The sequence below is a fragment of the Equus quagga genome, chromosome 16, assembly GCF_021613505.1.
Source record: "Equus quagga isolate Etosha38 chromosome 16, UCLA_HA_Equagga_1.0, whole genome shotgun sequence".
In the NCBI taxonomy this organism is placed as follows: Eukaryota; Metazoa; Chordata; class Mammalia; order Perissodactyla; family Equidae; genus Equus; species Equus quagga.
In genome coordinates, this window is record NC_060282.1 from 909,788 (window position 1) to 924,912 (window position 15,125).

The 15,125-nt window shown below is 57.0% G+C and overlaps 2 protein-coding genes across 3 annotated transcripts; both read right to left on the reverse strand.

Annotated features, from left to right (window-relative positions):
• Positions 1 to 1,975: 1,975 nt before the first annotated feature.
• GPAA1 (glycosylphosphatidylinositol anchor attachment 1) lies at positions 1,976 to 5,430 on the reverse strand. Its single transcript, XM_046642145.1, has 12 exons — positions 5,247 to 5,430; positions 4,794 to 4,973; positions 4,599 to 4,710; positions 4,263 to 4,410; positions 4,081 to 4,182; positions 3,797 to 3,993; positions 3,526 to 3,722; positions 3,278 to 3,431; positions 3,019 to 3,114; positions 2,674 to 2,864; positions 2,422 to 2,592; positions 1,976 to 2,315 (listed from the first exon to the last, which is right to left on the reverse strand). Exons 1-12 carry the CDS (start codon positions 5,318 to 5,320, stop codon positions 2,072 to 2,074), a joined length of 1,866 nt encoding a protein of 621 aa, XP_046498101.1. The 5' UTR covers positions 5,321 to 5,430; the 3' UTR covers positions 1,976 to 2,071.
• Positions 5,431 to 7,124: 1,694 nt separating this feature from the next.
• EXOSC4 (exosome component 4) lies at positions 7,125 to 9,030 on the reverse strand. Of its 2 annotated transcripts, none has more exons than XM_046642270.1 (3): positions 8,819 to 9,030; positions 7,641 to 7,847; positions 7,125 to 7,531 (listed from the first exon to the last, which is right to left on the reverse strand). In XM_046642270.1, the coding sequence occupies exons 1-3, from the start codon at positions 8,987 to 8,989 to the stop codon at positions 7,172 to 7,174; spliced, it is 738 nt and encodes a 245-aa protein (XP_046498226.1). In that variant the 5' UTR covers positions 8,990 to 9,030; the 3' UTR covers positions 7,125 to 7,171. The 2 variants fall into 2 exon arrangements, with proteins under 2 accessions (XP_046498226.1, XP_046498227.1); XM_046642271.1 differs by lacking the exon at positions 8,819 to 9,030 and adding an exon at positions 8,506 to 8,584.
• Between the last annotated feature and the right edge of the window lie 6,095 nt (positions 9,031 to 15,125).

A 15,125-nucleotide genomic window follows, 5' to 3' on the forward strand; every position in this document is an offset into this window, starting at 1 on the left:
AGCCAATGAGAAACACCACAGCTCAGCCAATGAGAAGCCTCCACAGCTCAGCCAATGAGAAACGCCACAGCTCAGCCAATGAGAAACGCCATAGCTCAGCCAATGAGAAGCCTCCACAGCTCAGCCAATGAGAAACACCACAGCCCAGCCAATGAGAAACACCACAGCTCAGCCAATGAGAAACGCCATAGCTCAGCCAATGAGAAGCCTCCACAGGTCAGCCAATGGGAAACGCCACAGCTCAGCCAATGAGAAAATCTGCAGCTCAGCCAATGAGAAATGCCACAGCTCAGCCAATGAGAAGCCATTTCCACCCTGAACTGTTCCTCTCCCCCAATGGACTTTCCTTTAGAACAGCCCCTCCCTCTCCCCCTTTTTCTCTAGAAAAGCAGCTCCCCTCCTTTGTTTTCCAGGTTTGCCTATGGTTTGCCATAGTGTGTACACCCTGAATTGCAATTCTTTTGGCTATTCCTGAATAAACTTGCTTTGAGAATAAAATAACAGGTGAATTTGCTTTTTGATGGAAGACAGGAAGCCCACAGACAAATGTGCCTGACTGATCCAGGGGAGAGACTCAAGAGAAGCCAACCTGGGAGGTGCTCCTGGGGGCTGCAAGTCTCTCCAAAGCCTCAGAAGCTGGACAGTTCATTCAACATAGAAAGTGACTAGAGGTTCCAGCCAGAGCTTGGGAACAAGTGGGTCAAAGACAGGCTGCTAGTCACAGTGGGGTCTCCAAGCACCCGAGCCCCACCCCCATCCCCAACAATGCTGGACATAGAACGCACATGCCCCCTCAACAGGAGACCAGCGGTGACTTCTCTGGAGAGAGGCCCTGAAGAGAACGCCTCCAGGTGCTGGGCCTGGGGGGATCACCAGCTGATCCCCTCACTATGGAGCCCCAGGTGTCAAGGGGAGCCTCCTATGGGAATGCAAGTCCTGCCATAGAGACAGGCTTTGGTGGCAGGAGTGGGGCCCAGAGCTTCCTCCTCAGGACTTCCCAGGCCACACCCTTCAGGACACGGTACTGAAGGGACACTGGTCCTTTGAGTTGATCCTACAGGCGGTGCAACTCCGCCTCCCTTCTAACACTGAGGCCTGTACGAGGCTGTACTTTTCTCACTGCCCTGTGGGGTACTGGCGGGAGCACCTTGGCCCTCCTGGGAGGAGAGGCCTCTTGGGCCTGATGTGGCCCTGGCATCACCGGAGGGCCACACTTTGCTTTTTTTCTTTTCTCCAGAATGGACTCCGGATGTCCTACTTCCTTTCAGGGATCTTGGGACAATCACCAGCTTCTCTCTGTGCCAGCCCTTCAGTGCCCTCCCCCTTGGGGCTGTGTCCCTGTGTCCTGTCAGCTCCTGGGTGCTGCCGGGTGGGCTCTGCCTCAGCCCTGCACCTTGTGGGCACTTGGCCTGGGCTGGTTCAGCTCCAAGGAGGTTGGGGTGGGTACTCCTCCCTGTTCCATCCCAAGCACACACTAAGGTTCTTGCCTTGCCTGGGCCTCCTCTGCAGGGCTCCAGCTTTGTCCTCTTATCCCCAGCACTAAAGATGGTGTTGTGCAGTCTCTGGGTGCCTCAGCTCCTATGGGGACCCCAAGCCCTGCCCATGGTATTTCCTCTTACGCAGCACCGTGCTTTCCACAGCACTGGACTGTGACATGCAGAGACCTCCAGGGCTGGGAACATGCACTTGGGGCAGGGGCAGGGTCTGCACTTGTCACTTTCAGATCCTAATCTCTGGGGCCAGCTGGTACCAGTGTCCGACCAAGGCTCTCCTCCTGAGGCTGATGCAGCTGGGGCCCTCACTCTTGCCACCAGTACCCCAGCTGGCAGGGATGCCATCTAGTAAGTGGACTGGGGCAGTGCCCTCTAGAAAGGAGGCATGTGGTATGCCAAGCCCTGCAGGCAGAGTTTCTCACCCACAGACCCTGGAGCCCCACACAGACAGCAGACAGGGGGCCAAGACCCCAAAGGGCAACTGAAACAAAACACCTGTTTATTTTCCAGGAAGGAGAGAATGTGGCGGTGTTTGGGGAGTTCCCTTCCTAATCTTCATGCCACAGGGCAGGCGGACGTTACTTCCAGAAGAGCACATTCCAGAAGAGCAGCCAGCAGGGGTAGAGGCCCAGGGCCAGCAGCGGAAAGAGCAGGGCACCATAGGTGTGGTGCTCTAGCACGCCCTGTGCCAGTGCCGCCAGAAAGAGCTGCCAGCCCTCGGCCAGTGACAGCGGTGCCTCCTGCAGCTCTCGCCACAGGAACAGGCTGCCTAGGAGTGTGGCTGCCGGACTTGTCAGCACCAGCAGGGTGCCATAAAGTGGCCTGGGTGGAAAACCAGGGTCAGTGTGGGCTCTGAGGTGAGGGCACAGGCACTGGGAGTGAGGGGCACATCATGGTGGGTTCTGTGGTTGGGCTGACCAGAACATACCGGGGCCCAGAGGGCTTGGTGAGCGCAGCAGCCGGCACCATGGTGGCGGCCAGCAGGAAGCCCAGTGAGAAGTTGGTGAGGGTGATGCAGGCCAACTGTAGTGCCAGGTAGATCAGGGCTACCAGCTTCAGTGCCATCCAGCCCCTGTCCGAGGCCTGAGTGCTCACCACCCTGCAAGGCAAGGGGCTCAGAGGCATCTGCTCGCATGTCCAGGGTGGCCCCTGTCCGCACCCACCCAGCCCAGCTCCTCACCAGTGAGTGTTGTGTGGGAGGGCCAGGCCAGCTGCATAGATGGCCAGCAGTGTCAGCACCACAGCCTCAGCCTCAGCCACAGGGAAGTGCTGGGTGGCCACATGTTGGCCCAGCACTGGCAGGACATAGAGGGCCAGGCCCATGGCCTGTGAGATCAGCAAGGGCGCCACAAGCGAGGCCAGCCCTATGCCCTGCAGGGCACACAGGCACTTGGAGATGGTCCCTGGGGCCAGGGGAGCCCCAAGGATCCGCTGCACCACTCTGTCAGTTGAGACTGAGTGGCAGCAGTAACCACCACCCAGGCCCTAGAAGCCCACCCCAACAGCAGGAGGTGGGCATCATCACCTGTGCCTGGGGTGGGAGAGGACTAGGTCCAGAGGCACCCCCAGCCTCCTCAGGGCCCACTCCGGCCTCATGCAGCTGCATCCACAGTTCCAGAGCATGGCCTAGTCAAGGACCTTGACGAGAGGTGTGATAGGATATGCCCGGTAGGGGACCCAGGGCTCACCCCCACTCCCCACCCTGAGGATGGAGGGCTCTCCCTAGCCTAGAGTGGAGGGGACTTGAGGCTGGCCACAAGTGGACAGCAGTGGGCAGAGGATATCTTGAGACCAAGGACCAGGAGCAAAAAGCCAGCAGCAGGCATGTAGAGGCCGATGGAGACGAAGCGGGAGAGCGCGGGTAGCAGGTAGAAGAAGAAGGACTGGTGCAGGCGCTCCAGAAGGTGGTTGAGCTTGCGGAACACGCCCTCCAGAGCCCTGCAGGGCGTGGGGCAGAATTACGACCCGTCAGACCCCCCAGGCACCCCCACTCCACCCCAAGCAAGAAAAGGGGGGACCAGAAGTCGCTTACTTGCCCACTGCCACCAGGTCATACTTATACTGGCGGAAGCTATTGATGCCACGTAGGGTTAGGGCCTCCACGCGGTAGCGCAGGAAGAGGCCATGGGGGCCATGGGGGCGGCCAGAGGCCTGCTGCAGGACCATGAGCAGCAGTGTCTGCAGACCCTGCAGTGGCCCGTCTATCGATGTCCAGTCCTGGGCCTGCAGCTTAGAGGGTTTGGGGAAAGGGTCAGATAACCCCAACACACTGACCCTGCACCCCCCCAGGCAGGCGGCCCTACCTTGCCCTGCAATGTGCACAGCAGCCCCCCTTTCTGGCAGAAGGTCTGGAAGAGGTTGAGCAGGTCGAGGTTGGGCAGCTGCCCGTTGAGCCCCTCCACGGCCACATCGAGACTAGTGACCACATCACTGCTGAGCTCCAGGGCCACCGCTGCCTGGATGGCCCCAGCCCGGCCCTGCAGAGGGGATGACTGCATGCCTGTGGGAGCAGGCGAATGAGCTGCCCACGGGGTCTGGTGAGGACAGTGGCCCCGAGAGAGGGGCCAGGGCAGGGCAGGGCACCCACCAGTGACATTGACGTCGTGGTAAGCTTCAAGCCAAGCCTCAGTGCCCAGAAGGTCGTGTTCCGTCACCAGGAAGATGATGTCTTTGGCCCAGTAAATCTGCCCTGGAGGCCAGAAGCAGTGTCGGCAGGGCCTGGGGCAATAGCCAAACCCTCCCCTGCCAGCAGCAGCCCCTGAGCCTCACCCCGGAAGTGGGCAGCGAGCGCCAGCAGCAGCCCCACAGCCTGGCTGTTGGTGGAGTCCGGGCCACAGGGTACGGTGAGCACCAGGGACTCGGTGCTGGCGGCGCGAGGGGCTCGCAGGATACCGTACACGTTGGTGCCCGACACCATCTGCGCGCAGTATTGGTGGGGAAGCCTCAGCTCGACGCCCCCCCCAGGCTGAAGCCCCTGCCTTTTTGGCCCTGGAATGCCCACCAGGGATTTCCCTGGACCCAGGCCACTCCCCCGCTGAGCTCCCTGGCCTCCAGCCACCCCCTCAAGGTGCTTTGTGTCCCAGGCACACCCCTCCCCCACAATACGTAGCGCTCGTGGGTCTCATCTGGAAAGGGCAGTTTCCGGGAGAAACTCTGCGTGTAGACCTCCAGCCCCACTGACCGCATCGTCCTCTCCAGCCAGGCCACGGGCAGAGCCCTGGGGACACAAACAGCGTCTGGGCAGAGCTCCCCGGCCTCGCGCGCCGCGGCTTCCTCCATCCCCACCGCTCCACCGCTCACCCCGACTTCCTGCGGTGGGCGGCGAAGTCCCGGGCAAAGCCCCGCGCACGGTCTCCGCCCGCAAACTGCTCCTCCACCATGGTGGAGCCCATGGCGTTCTCCGACATGTACGTGCGCTGGGTCAGCGGCGGGAAGGCCAGCGCCAGGAACCAGGCGATGCCCGCCACGTAGCTCAGCACGCTGCGGGGAGAGGGGACGAAGCGGCCGCCGGGGCGTTAGCGCGTCCGCACGCCGGCGGCGGCCTCACCCTCTGCACCGGGGGTCGAGGGGGCGTGTCTGAGGGGGCTGGGCCCGGAGTCCCCGCACCCGGGCTGGCGGACGAGAAAGCTGAGGCCGGGCCTGATGCCCCGAGTGACGCCGGCGGACGGGAGCGCCGGGCGCGAGCAGCCCGAGGGGCGCCGGCAGCTCCAGCCCCCGCCCTCGGGCCCCTGCCTCCCCGGGTCCCACCCTCACCAGAGCGGCGCGTTGAGGCGCAGCACGAGGCGGGCGAGCGCGCGCCGGCGCACCGGGTCCGACAGGAGGCCCATGGCGGGGCGGGGCGGCTCCGGGACCGCGCTCCCGCCCCCAGCTACGGCCCCGGCCCGGCGCACAGCTTCTGTCAGACTCGGGGCTCCGCGCCCGCCGCACTTCCGGTCCCGGCGGCCCTCGCGCCGCTGCGCATGCGTATGTGTCCTCGTTGTCCCCGCCCCTCCCCGGTTACTCCCGCTGCGCATGCGCGGAACAGAGCCCGCAGGAAGGGAGGGGGCTCGGGCTTCCAGCCCGCCGAGGGCGGTCTCCGGGAGGCTTGGGCTGGCAGTGTACGGTGCCGGAGGAGAGCAGTGAAGACGACGGGCCGCGGCCCGGGCTGGTAGGGGGCAGCAAGAAAGTTCCAGCTCGAAGGGTCACAGGAAAATCCGAGAAGGGCGATGAATAGGACAGGTGGGTGAAAAACCGGAAGCGGCGACCAGAGCATGGACGCCCGCAGGAGATTCTGAAGGTGCTGCTGCTGGCAGTGACAGGTCTGAGTGCCGTGGGGTGGGTGGGAGGTAAGGAGTCTTCTGTGAACTGAGAGGCCAAAGGGTACGCCAACTCATTCCTATGGATGTCCATCACCAAAAAAGCACCGAGGTCATCGGGATCCGATGACCACAGGGAGGAAGGTGGGTGGTACTTCGGGCCAAAACGGGTTTCAAAGGAGCAGGGGCATGTAGAGTAAGAAGTGGGAAGCACTCCTGTCCAGGTGGAGGTGCCTGGGATATTAAGGGAGAAGCAGCTCCTGGGTGCAGGCTGCAGGGGCTGGTGATCAGGGCTCAGGCAGGTATGAGGGCCCGAGGTAGAGGAAGAGGGAGCCGGCTGAAGAGGAAAGTGCAGTAGTGGGGCAGGGGGGAGTGTCTGTGTTCACTGAGGAAGGGTCAGAGCTGGGGAGAAAAGACTCCAGATGAGAACATGTGTCTGTTGTAGTTTTGGAGACCAAGGTAAGTAGCAGGACAGGCCCAAGGGGCTCTCCTAGGGGGAAAGGTGTAAGTGAGCATAAGTGAGCTCATCTTGTTATGCTAAATGACCCCAGCCCCTCCTCTGTGACTACTCACTGCTCTGCACATACTCTAAAAAATTCATGTGGTGTACGGATTTATGGCCTCTGCTTATGTGTGTAGTCCCTGATACCTTGATAAATTAAAACTTTGTTCTATGAGTTTCTCTCCAGGAACAGGCTGACCACAGGTGGGAAACAGACCTACAAGGTAGCCATCACAGCTGACAGAAGAATGGAACAATGCGATGCCTGGTGACCGACATCCCTGGACCCCGTCCTCACTGCCCGTTTTCTCTATATAACTGCCTCAAGATTCTGTAATCCTTGAAGATTGGTTTTTGACACATTAGTCACCCATGTTCCGATTTGCCAGCTAATCTAATTAAACTTCCTTTCTCAGCTAAGATCGCGGTGAGCAGAGTGAGCCCATTGCTTGGTATCAAAGGGGCCATTAAATCCAAGCCATAATCCAGAAAATGTGGGATATGGCCCCCACATTTTCATGGTGGGTACCCACAACCAGCCGAGTCCTCCTTCAGCCCTTATGCTAAGGGTCCTGGATGTGCTGAGGGGAGGATAAAAGGCTCCACAGTCTGATGGCCTGGCTCATTCCACCAGGCTGCTCTTCACTGCTCAGCTGCCTTGAACCCCTCCTGGCACAAGCTGCTCTCTCCGCCCAGGGACACACCTCTTCCACCTTCTTCAGGGTCTGAATCCTGAGGCTGCAAAAGGTGTGTAGTTCATGTGTATGGGAGGGTCCCTAGTCACCCCCAGGAGCCAGGCTCTGAAGGCACAGAAGTGTTGTGAGGAGATCCAAGTACAGTGGACTGTGTGGATTTTATTCTGGGCATGGGGGGCTGGGTGCTCAGTCCCCCAGCAAGATGGAGGCCTCATGGACATGCTGCCGGACCACACGGTCCAGCAGGGTGTGCACATCACGGGCGGCCCGGGCAGCAGCCTCTAACACCTGCTCCAGGTGGTCCTCATGCAGCCTGGCATCCATCTCAAGCAGTGCAATCTGGCCTGAGGCCGGCAGCAGGGCCAGGGCCAGCTGGGGGCCACCAGCTGCTTCCTCCACGTGGCTGAGGTCTGCCAGGGCTGTGCCGTCCACAAAGCCAGCTGAGCAGGCACACACAAAGTCCCGCATGGGGATCCCAGCGTCCATAACTGCCAGCGTGGCTGCATTCACACAAGCCGCGTAGGTCCCACCATCTGCCTGCAGCACCTGCAGGGAACCCCCCCACACAATGGCATCAGTCCATTAGGCTGCTGACCACCTTCCCCCTCTCACAGCCTCCATCCCCTCCCTGGCTTGAGGGCTGCTGCCCGCTCACCTGCACATAAATATCAATCTGGGAGCGTGGATGCAGCTGTGTAAGGATGGCTGCCTCGAAGGTCTGACGCAGCTGTAGGCCCATCTCGCAGGACTTCCGGTCCCCATGTGGCCGCCGCTTGCGCTCACCTGTGCTGAAGGTGGCAGAACTGTACTGACAGTTCACCAGTGCCCTGTCTGGCAGGGCTCGTGCCCGTGAGCCCCGGATCTGGGGGAGGAAGGACACATGAGCTAGGCACACTCCTCCCAGCTCACACTACCCCTTCCTCTGGCTTAGGCCCGGAATCTTAGTCTCTCTCCTTCCTCTCCCTCTACCTCCAACATCTCAACAAAGGCAACTACTTTATGTCCAAAATATAGCCTGAGAAAGGACCACCAGCCAGTCTCTAAGCCACCATCACCTCTGGATCTCATCTCTCTTAACAGGCCTCCCTGTTTTCATCCTTGTCTCATTTCCTCCCAACCCATTTTCCATTTGTAGCCAAAGGCAAAGCCTGTTTACAAATATCAAGTCTGATTCTCCTATACATACCCACATATCCTACTTACCTTCCAAACGCTTCCCATCACATGTGAGATAAAATCCTAAATCTTCTCCCTGGTCTACAAAGCCTTGAGTTCTCCCCTCCCTAGAAACCCCGCAATCTCATCTGGAATTATTCCCCATCTCCCGCACCAGGAGCCTTTCTGCTCTGCAAACGTGCCATGCCTGTTTCCTCTACTCGTCCACTCCCGCTGGAAGACTGGACGCCTAGACTCAGGGCGCTAAGCGAGCATTTTTTCATGCCTGCGTTAACTAAGTTAACGTCTGAGGTGACAGGTGCAGAAAGGCAGGGAGGTGTGTGGTCGTAGGGAAGGGGACTTGCCACGTAGATAAGGTGGGTCTGGGGAGGCGTCATCCGGACGGTGATGTCGGAGTAGAGAGCTGAGAGGTAGGGAGCGAGTGGGAGCAAAGAGTGGAGAGCGCAGGGGACAGGGGCCGACGAGAAAGGCAGGGACCACCGTGCATCACAGCAAGGACTTCGGCTTTTAGTCCGAGTGAGCAGCGGCCCTGGGCATGTCCGTCGCCTCCCGAGCCTTGCTCAGTCTGGCGGCCCCGCGCACCCCGCAGAGCGGCTGCCGCCCGATTCCTCCGCCCGCCGCCGGAGCCGCCCTGCTCGCGCACGCACAGCCACTCGCCTCGTGCGGCCCGTAGACCACTGCTAGCGCCTTGGTGTTGCCCTGCTCGATGTAGGCCGAGCCGTCGGCCTGCGCGAACACGCCCATTCGCGCCTGGATCTTGCGCAGCTCCCCGGCGCGCCGCCCGTCCACGCGGTAGCCTTGGTCCGACAGGAGCTCCAGCCCCGCCATGCCGCCGGCCGCCAGGCCCGCTTCTGCCTCTCTGAGAACTACAGTTCCCGGCGGCCCTGACCCCCACTTCCGATCTCCTGGCGGTTTCCGGTGGTCCGGCTCCCGACTTCCAGCCTCAGAGAACTACGGTTCCCGACTGCGCCACTTTCCTCACTTCCGGTCCCGTGGAACTTGGGCAGAGCTGATCCGGGGAGAGGAGGCTGTACCCGCGGCCGCTTGGGGGAGCTGTCCTGCGGCTGCCGGGGGTGGAGACCCCCTGGGGAAGAATCTCCCGGTCGCGCCCCGTCGAGTAGTGGGGTGGGGGCGGTACCCACGGCCCCGGGGACCCACTCGGTCCTCGCCGCCCTTGCCGTCGCCGGCGCGCGCCCGAGACCGGTCCCAGGGGCCCGAGGGCTCCTCCGCGCTCTCCTCCCGAGGCAGCCGGCTCGCCTGTGCTGCGCTTTGAAGCCTGGAGCCTCCCTCCAGGTTCGCTGGGCGAGAGCAGCCACTGCTGGGAGGAAGCATCCTTTGGTCTCTGATGGCGTCTAGCTCTTGGACATAAACGCGTTCATCCAAGCTGAGACGCGCTTCCTGTTCTCCTTTCCTTACCGTTTAGTTTTTACATTTGTTCTTTCGAAAAAACAGCTACGTTGGCCGGCCGTGGCCTAGTGGTGAAGTTGGGCGCGCTCCACTTCAGCGGCGGGGTTTGGTCGGCCTCGGTCCCCAGCTTGGTCCCCAGCTTGGGCTCCCACCTACATGCTCGTCAGCCATGCTGTGCCGGCGACCCACGTATAGAAGGGAGGAAGACTGGCACAGATGTTAGCTCAGGGGCAGTGTTCCTCAGCAAAAACAAAACAAGACAAAGCCCAATACATAATTTATATTATACATACACATGGTCACATTCTTTTTAGAGCAATTTTTCTTTTCCTTGTTGGCATGGTTCTTCTGTCGCAACCCCTCATCTAATTAACCTAATAAATGGTTCTTTCCATGTTTTTCTCCGTACTCTCATAGTTACATCAAATCATACACATATACCTGCAGCTGCACATGTATGCCATACAGTGGCTTTTGGAACTCTGGTTATTTTTTGAAATGGGTTCACTTCTGTGAGAATTAACAAAAGAAACCTCAAGTAAACTGGAGTCTCGGAGGCCTGTCTGGGAGCTCTCACCCCATCACACCTGTCAATTACGCCAAACAGGAAGAGATGGGCGCTTGCATCTCAACAGGAAGTACCACTGCTTTACTTCTGAAGGGAGATGTCTCTCCCCATCTGGTAACAGCCCAGCCAATGAGAAACAGCACAGCTCAGCCAATGAGAAGTGCCACAGCTCAGCCAATGAGAAGCACCGCAGCTCAGCCAATGAGAAACACCGCAGCTCAGCCAATGAGAAACACCGCAGCTCAGCCAATGAGAAACACTGCAGCTCAGCCAATGAGAAACACTGCAGCTCAACCAATGAGAAACACTGCAGCTCAGCCAATGAGAAACTCTTTAGTCCAGCCAATGGGAAATGCCTCAGCTCAGCCAATGAGAAACACCGCAGCTCAGCCAATGAGAAACACCACAGCTCAGCCAATGAGAAGCCGTTCCTGCCCTGAACGGTTACTCTACCCCAATGAACTTTCTTTTGAAACAGCCCCTTGCTCTCCTCCTTTTTCTGCGTAAAAGCAGCTCCCCTTCTTTGTTTGCAGGTGCGCCATCGGGTGCCCATCGTGCATTGTGATTGTTTTGGCTGTTTCCCAAATACAGTGGTTTTGAGGATAAAATAGGTGAATTTCCTTAAGATGATACTTCATACACACTTTTCTGTTTTTCACTCAAAAAATACCTTATGAAATCCATCCAAATAGTCCTGTGGAACTATCATTAATTTTTTGTTAGCTGCTTGATACCCATGGATGTGCATATCAGGATGTATCCTGGCCACTGCCGCATTGTGGACAGTGGGTGCGTGTTCAGGGGCTTGCCCTTGGGGGATGGAACTTCAGGATAGGGACTTGCTGGGTGAAGCCTGTAAGTGTGAATTCCCTTTTCCCTCCTTTCCTACCAAGAACAATTGTTACAGTTTTTTACATAATCCTTGTCAGTCTGCGGAATGTTACTGACATTGTGTTGTTACTCTCTGGCGTTTCCTGGCCTTGTGTATTCCAGCATCTCATGTCAGTTCAATCCAGCGGAACTGCCGGTAGGTCTACAGGGGGGAGAAATGAGGGCTTCCCTTTGCACGTACCTCCTGTCTCCAGGTACCTCTGTTTCCCAGTGGTCAAGGTCACTAGCAGGGAGCTTGTTTCCACGTCTACCGGTTGCATTATTCAGCCCCTCTGCAGTGCTTAGGAAGCCAGATCCCACACTTCCAGTTTGTAAGTGGAAGGGTGAACCAGAAGAGTTGCTACACTCACCAAGAGGAGGCGAGATTCATGGGGGCCTAGGAAGGTGCACAGGCCCGTGTCCCCACATGGCCCACATGTGGCATCTTTCAAGTCTTCTCTTGCCCTCCCATTATATCCAATGCAATAAAATGGGCTCCTTTTTCCCTTTAAGAGTGAAGATACCCTCACCCTTTCCAAAAAGGGATTGTGTAGGGGTTATATATTTGTTTATCTCTTGCATAACCTTAGTGACTTCAAATAACATAAAATGATTGTTTTATCTCTTGCAGTTCTGGCGGTTGCCTGGGCTTAGCTAGATGGTTTGCACTTAGAATCTTTCCTCCCTGCGGTCACTGCGGATGGCGGCTGGGGCTGGCATCACCTCGAAGGCTTCCTCCCTCACATCTTTTGTGGTTGATGCTGGCTGTCGAGACATCACACCTACACGTGGCTTGTCCATGCAGCATGGGTTCCTCAAAGAATGGTGCCTGGGTTCCAAGTTGACTTCCCAAGACAACAAGGTGGACGTGCATGGTGTTTTTAAGACCTAGGCTCAGAAATCACATGGTGCCACTGCTGCTAGACTCTGTGGGTCAAGATGGACACAAAAGTCTGCCCAGCCTCAAGGGGAGGGGACACAGACCCCTCAGTAGGAGCAGGGTCAACGTCAGGCTGTTAGAAGAGTAGGTGGGATGGACATACTATGGTGGGCTAGAGCCCCAGTCCCGCAGGCACAGCATCCCTTCCAAGGTGGTGGGCTCCTAGAAGACTGCAGCACAAGGGCTAGTGAGCCAGCTACAGCTCTGCCGCTGCACCCGGTCCGAGGCTATGATGGCCGTCATCCTGTGCTGCCAGCCACCTGCAATCTCCCTATCCTCAGCTCTTCAGCTGGACCCAGCTGGTTACTGGTGGAGTTACCCAGGCCTCCTTCCCTCAGGGATTTGAGCTCTTACAGTCCCTGTTTTTACCGGATAGAGATTTCTGTAGTTGTCCACTGATGCAAGTGGAAGCCCCACGGTGCTCAGCCCCTGTTGTGCAGTATTGGCCCTAGAGCTCAAGATAATCAGGATAATGTTCCTTGGCCTAAGGAGCCCAAAGTGGCCTGGCCGTGGCTGTTTCTTCCAGATCAGTGGAACGCTTACTGTCTCCCCTGGTGGAATGTTCCCCACCCCTGGGAAGTCGCACCTGCAACCTGACGGCATCTACGACTTACGCTATGGCCATTCCTGCCCCCTTGCTTCTCCAACCCTGGTATTCTAGCCGTAGCTTGCACACGTGGGTGGATCCAGGTCTTGGGTGTTTAAAGCTTATAGAAATTTGGGAGCTGTGCTGGGGATCCCCAAGACCACTCCTGGGTTCAGTGATTTGCTAGAAGGATTCATAAAATTCAGCACATATAGTCCTACTCACGACTAAGATTTATTACAGAGAAAGGATATTAATCAAAATCAGCAAATGAAAAGGCAACTGGGATGAAGTCAGAGGAAGTCAGGTGCAAAGTTCCCGAGTCCTCTGCCAGAGAAATGGGACAGGACACACTCCATTGCCCCAGCAACAAGGGGTGAAAGCGTGTGTGAAGTGTTGTCCACCAGGGAGGCTCACCGGAGACTCAGTATCCAGGGTTTTCGTGGGGGCTGGTCGCCCTCTGCCTGGCATGTACCCAATTCCAGACTCCCAGAAGGAAAGCAGGAGTTCAGCATACAGCCTGTTTGTTTGTGTGAACAGTTTAGGCCCGGTCGCCACTCCTCTCAGGGGATGGGAGCAATCCTCCGGAAATCTACGTGCCCAGACACCAGCCGACTTGCAAGCATGCCTCTGACGGAGAGCAGTCTCAGGCCAGCTGGGTTAACTCTTCACAGAGGGCCCTCTTTAAGAAAGAGAAGACAAAGAATGTATCCAAAATTAACTGAATAGAGAAAAGAAATCCAACATGTAACACAAATTTTTAAAATTGACCGATATCACAAACAGAAAACAGAAAACCAACATAGTGTTGTGAATTAACTTCTGACATGTTCGCCTAACTTGCTTCTCTTAAGCTTTTTGGGTGCATACTCTGATGGCCTCTTGAGACGACAACACTTTTATGATGTCACCATCTACATAGAGAAAGAACACAATTCGGTGTGTCCTCTGATGTGTTTGATCAAAGTTTATTTTTATTTATAGCTTGGAAAAGTTGCTTTCAGTAACAGCTCCTTTGGGTAATATTGTATAAATGTTTAGAATTGTTAATTTGAGGAAACTTCTATCAAATTTCTTTTACATGTGAGCCGTAAGATTTCGGGGCCTTTTGGGTGTTCTTGTTTGCGACTTAGATATTTTTTGAGTGGACACCACTCATTAGCCAATTCCATCAGCCTGACGTGTCATGACATGCAGCACAGAGGGAGGGGGCTGTGTTCCTGGAAGCCCCTTCTATACCAGAATGACAGCAGTAGCTTAACTCTACCAGGAAGTGACTGTCCCTGCGAAACTCAAACCAAATGTGCCCCCAACTCAACCTCCCGGAGTGAACCCCACAGCGCCCCCTCCAGCTCCAGGCAGCAGGGGAGGAAGTGACCGAAAGCTGGTTGCAATGGGAAGAGAAAGCCTTAACTGATTGTGATTAAATTATTTCACATTTGCAAATTTTACAAAATATGCAACCATATGAACACTTTGTCAGGGTCCTGCCCTGGAAGGGGTTGTGTCAATGAGAGGCCTGAGCTGCGCCTTGTGACTTCACAGTGAACCTGTCCCCGGAGCCCCAACCCGCTAGGGTGGTAGCGGCACATCTCAGCAGCGTCCCACCCCGAGAGGGGCCTCCAGGGGACTGGCACGTGGGAGGGCCTTCACCAGATGGTGTCACCGTTCTATTAGGCTGACAGGGAACTTGGGAAGACCAGAGAGCCCCAGGGGCGTGAGCTCACTGCCACAGTTCATCAGCTCTAAGATGGGTCCTCGGTGTGCCGCATGTCCAACAGGAAGGAAGGTATTTGGCAAGTCTGGGGTGGAGGTGCTGAGAGGAACTCCAGGCAGGGAGGGCAAAGCTGTGTCCAGAACAGGGTTCAGCTCAGGGAAGCACAAGTCACTGCCCACACCAGGCGGCAGGGATCTGAGGTCACGGGTGTCTGCTGCCACAGGCTGGGTGCAGCAGTGGCAGGGGGACCCATGCAGACCCACCACAACCACTCTGTTCATGGGCCTTGCATAAGCAAAGCTTTGATGTCTTTGTCTGCTAAGTCCCAAATCTGGGCCCCTTCGAAGGCGGATGGTGTAGCCTACCTCTCCTGTGCAGCTGTCACACTATCCTGTGTCTTTGCATGTCTCATAATTTTTTGTTGAAAACTTGGCATTCTAGATGACCTCTTGTAGCGACTCTGGGTTGTGATTAGCCAGTCCCACCTTGGGCTTGTTGCTCTTGCTGATCTGTTAGTTTGTTAGTCTAGGAGCTGGTCTGGACCAGTTCTGTGAGGTCTATTCCCCAACATTGTGTGGCTCCTGATGTCGCTGCTCAGTACCCCCTAGCTCTTACGCTTCAGCCTGGATTCCTAGAAGTCACATCTGAGTCAGCACAGCTTAGGCTTCAGCACTGATTGGGCAAAGGCTGTACTTACGCTCTCCGAGCCAGTGAGGCACCGTCCTTCCCTGACGGATCAATTGATGGAGAATGCTTTCAGGTCTGCCCCGTGTCCACCAGTCTCACAGGCTGGAGAACACCTGCCAAAGGTGTCCAGGTCCTAATCCCCAAAGGCTGAGAACGTTACCGTATAGGGCAGAAGGGACTTTGCGTGTG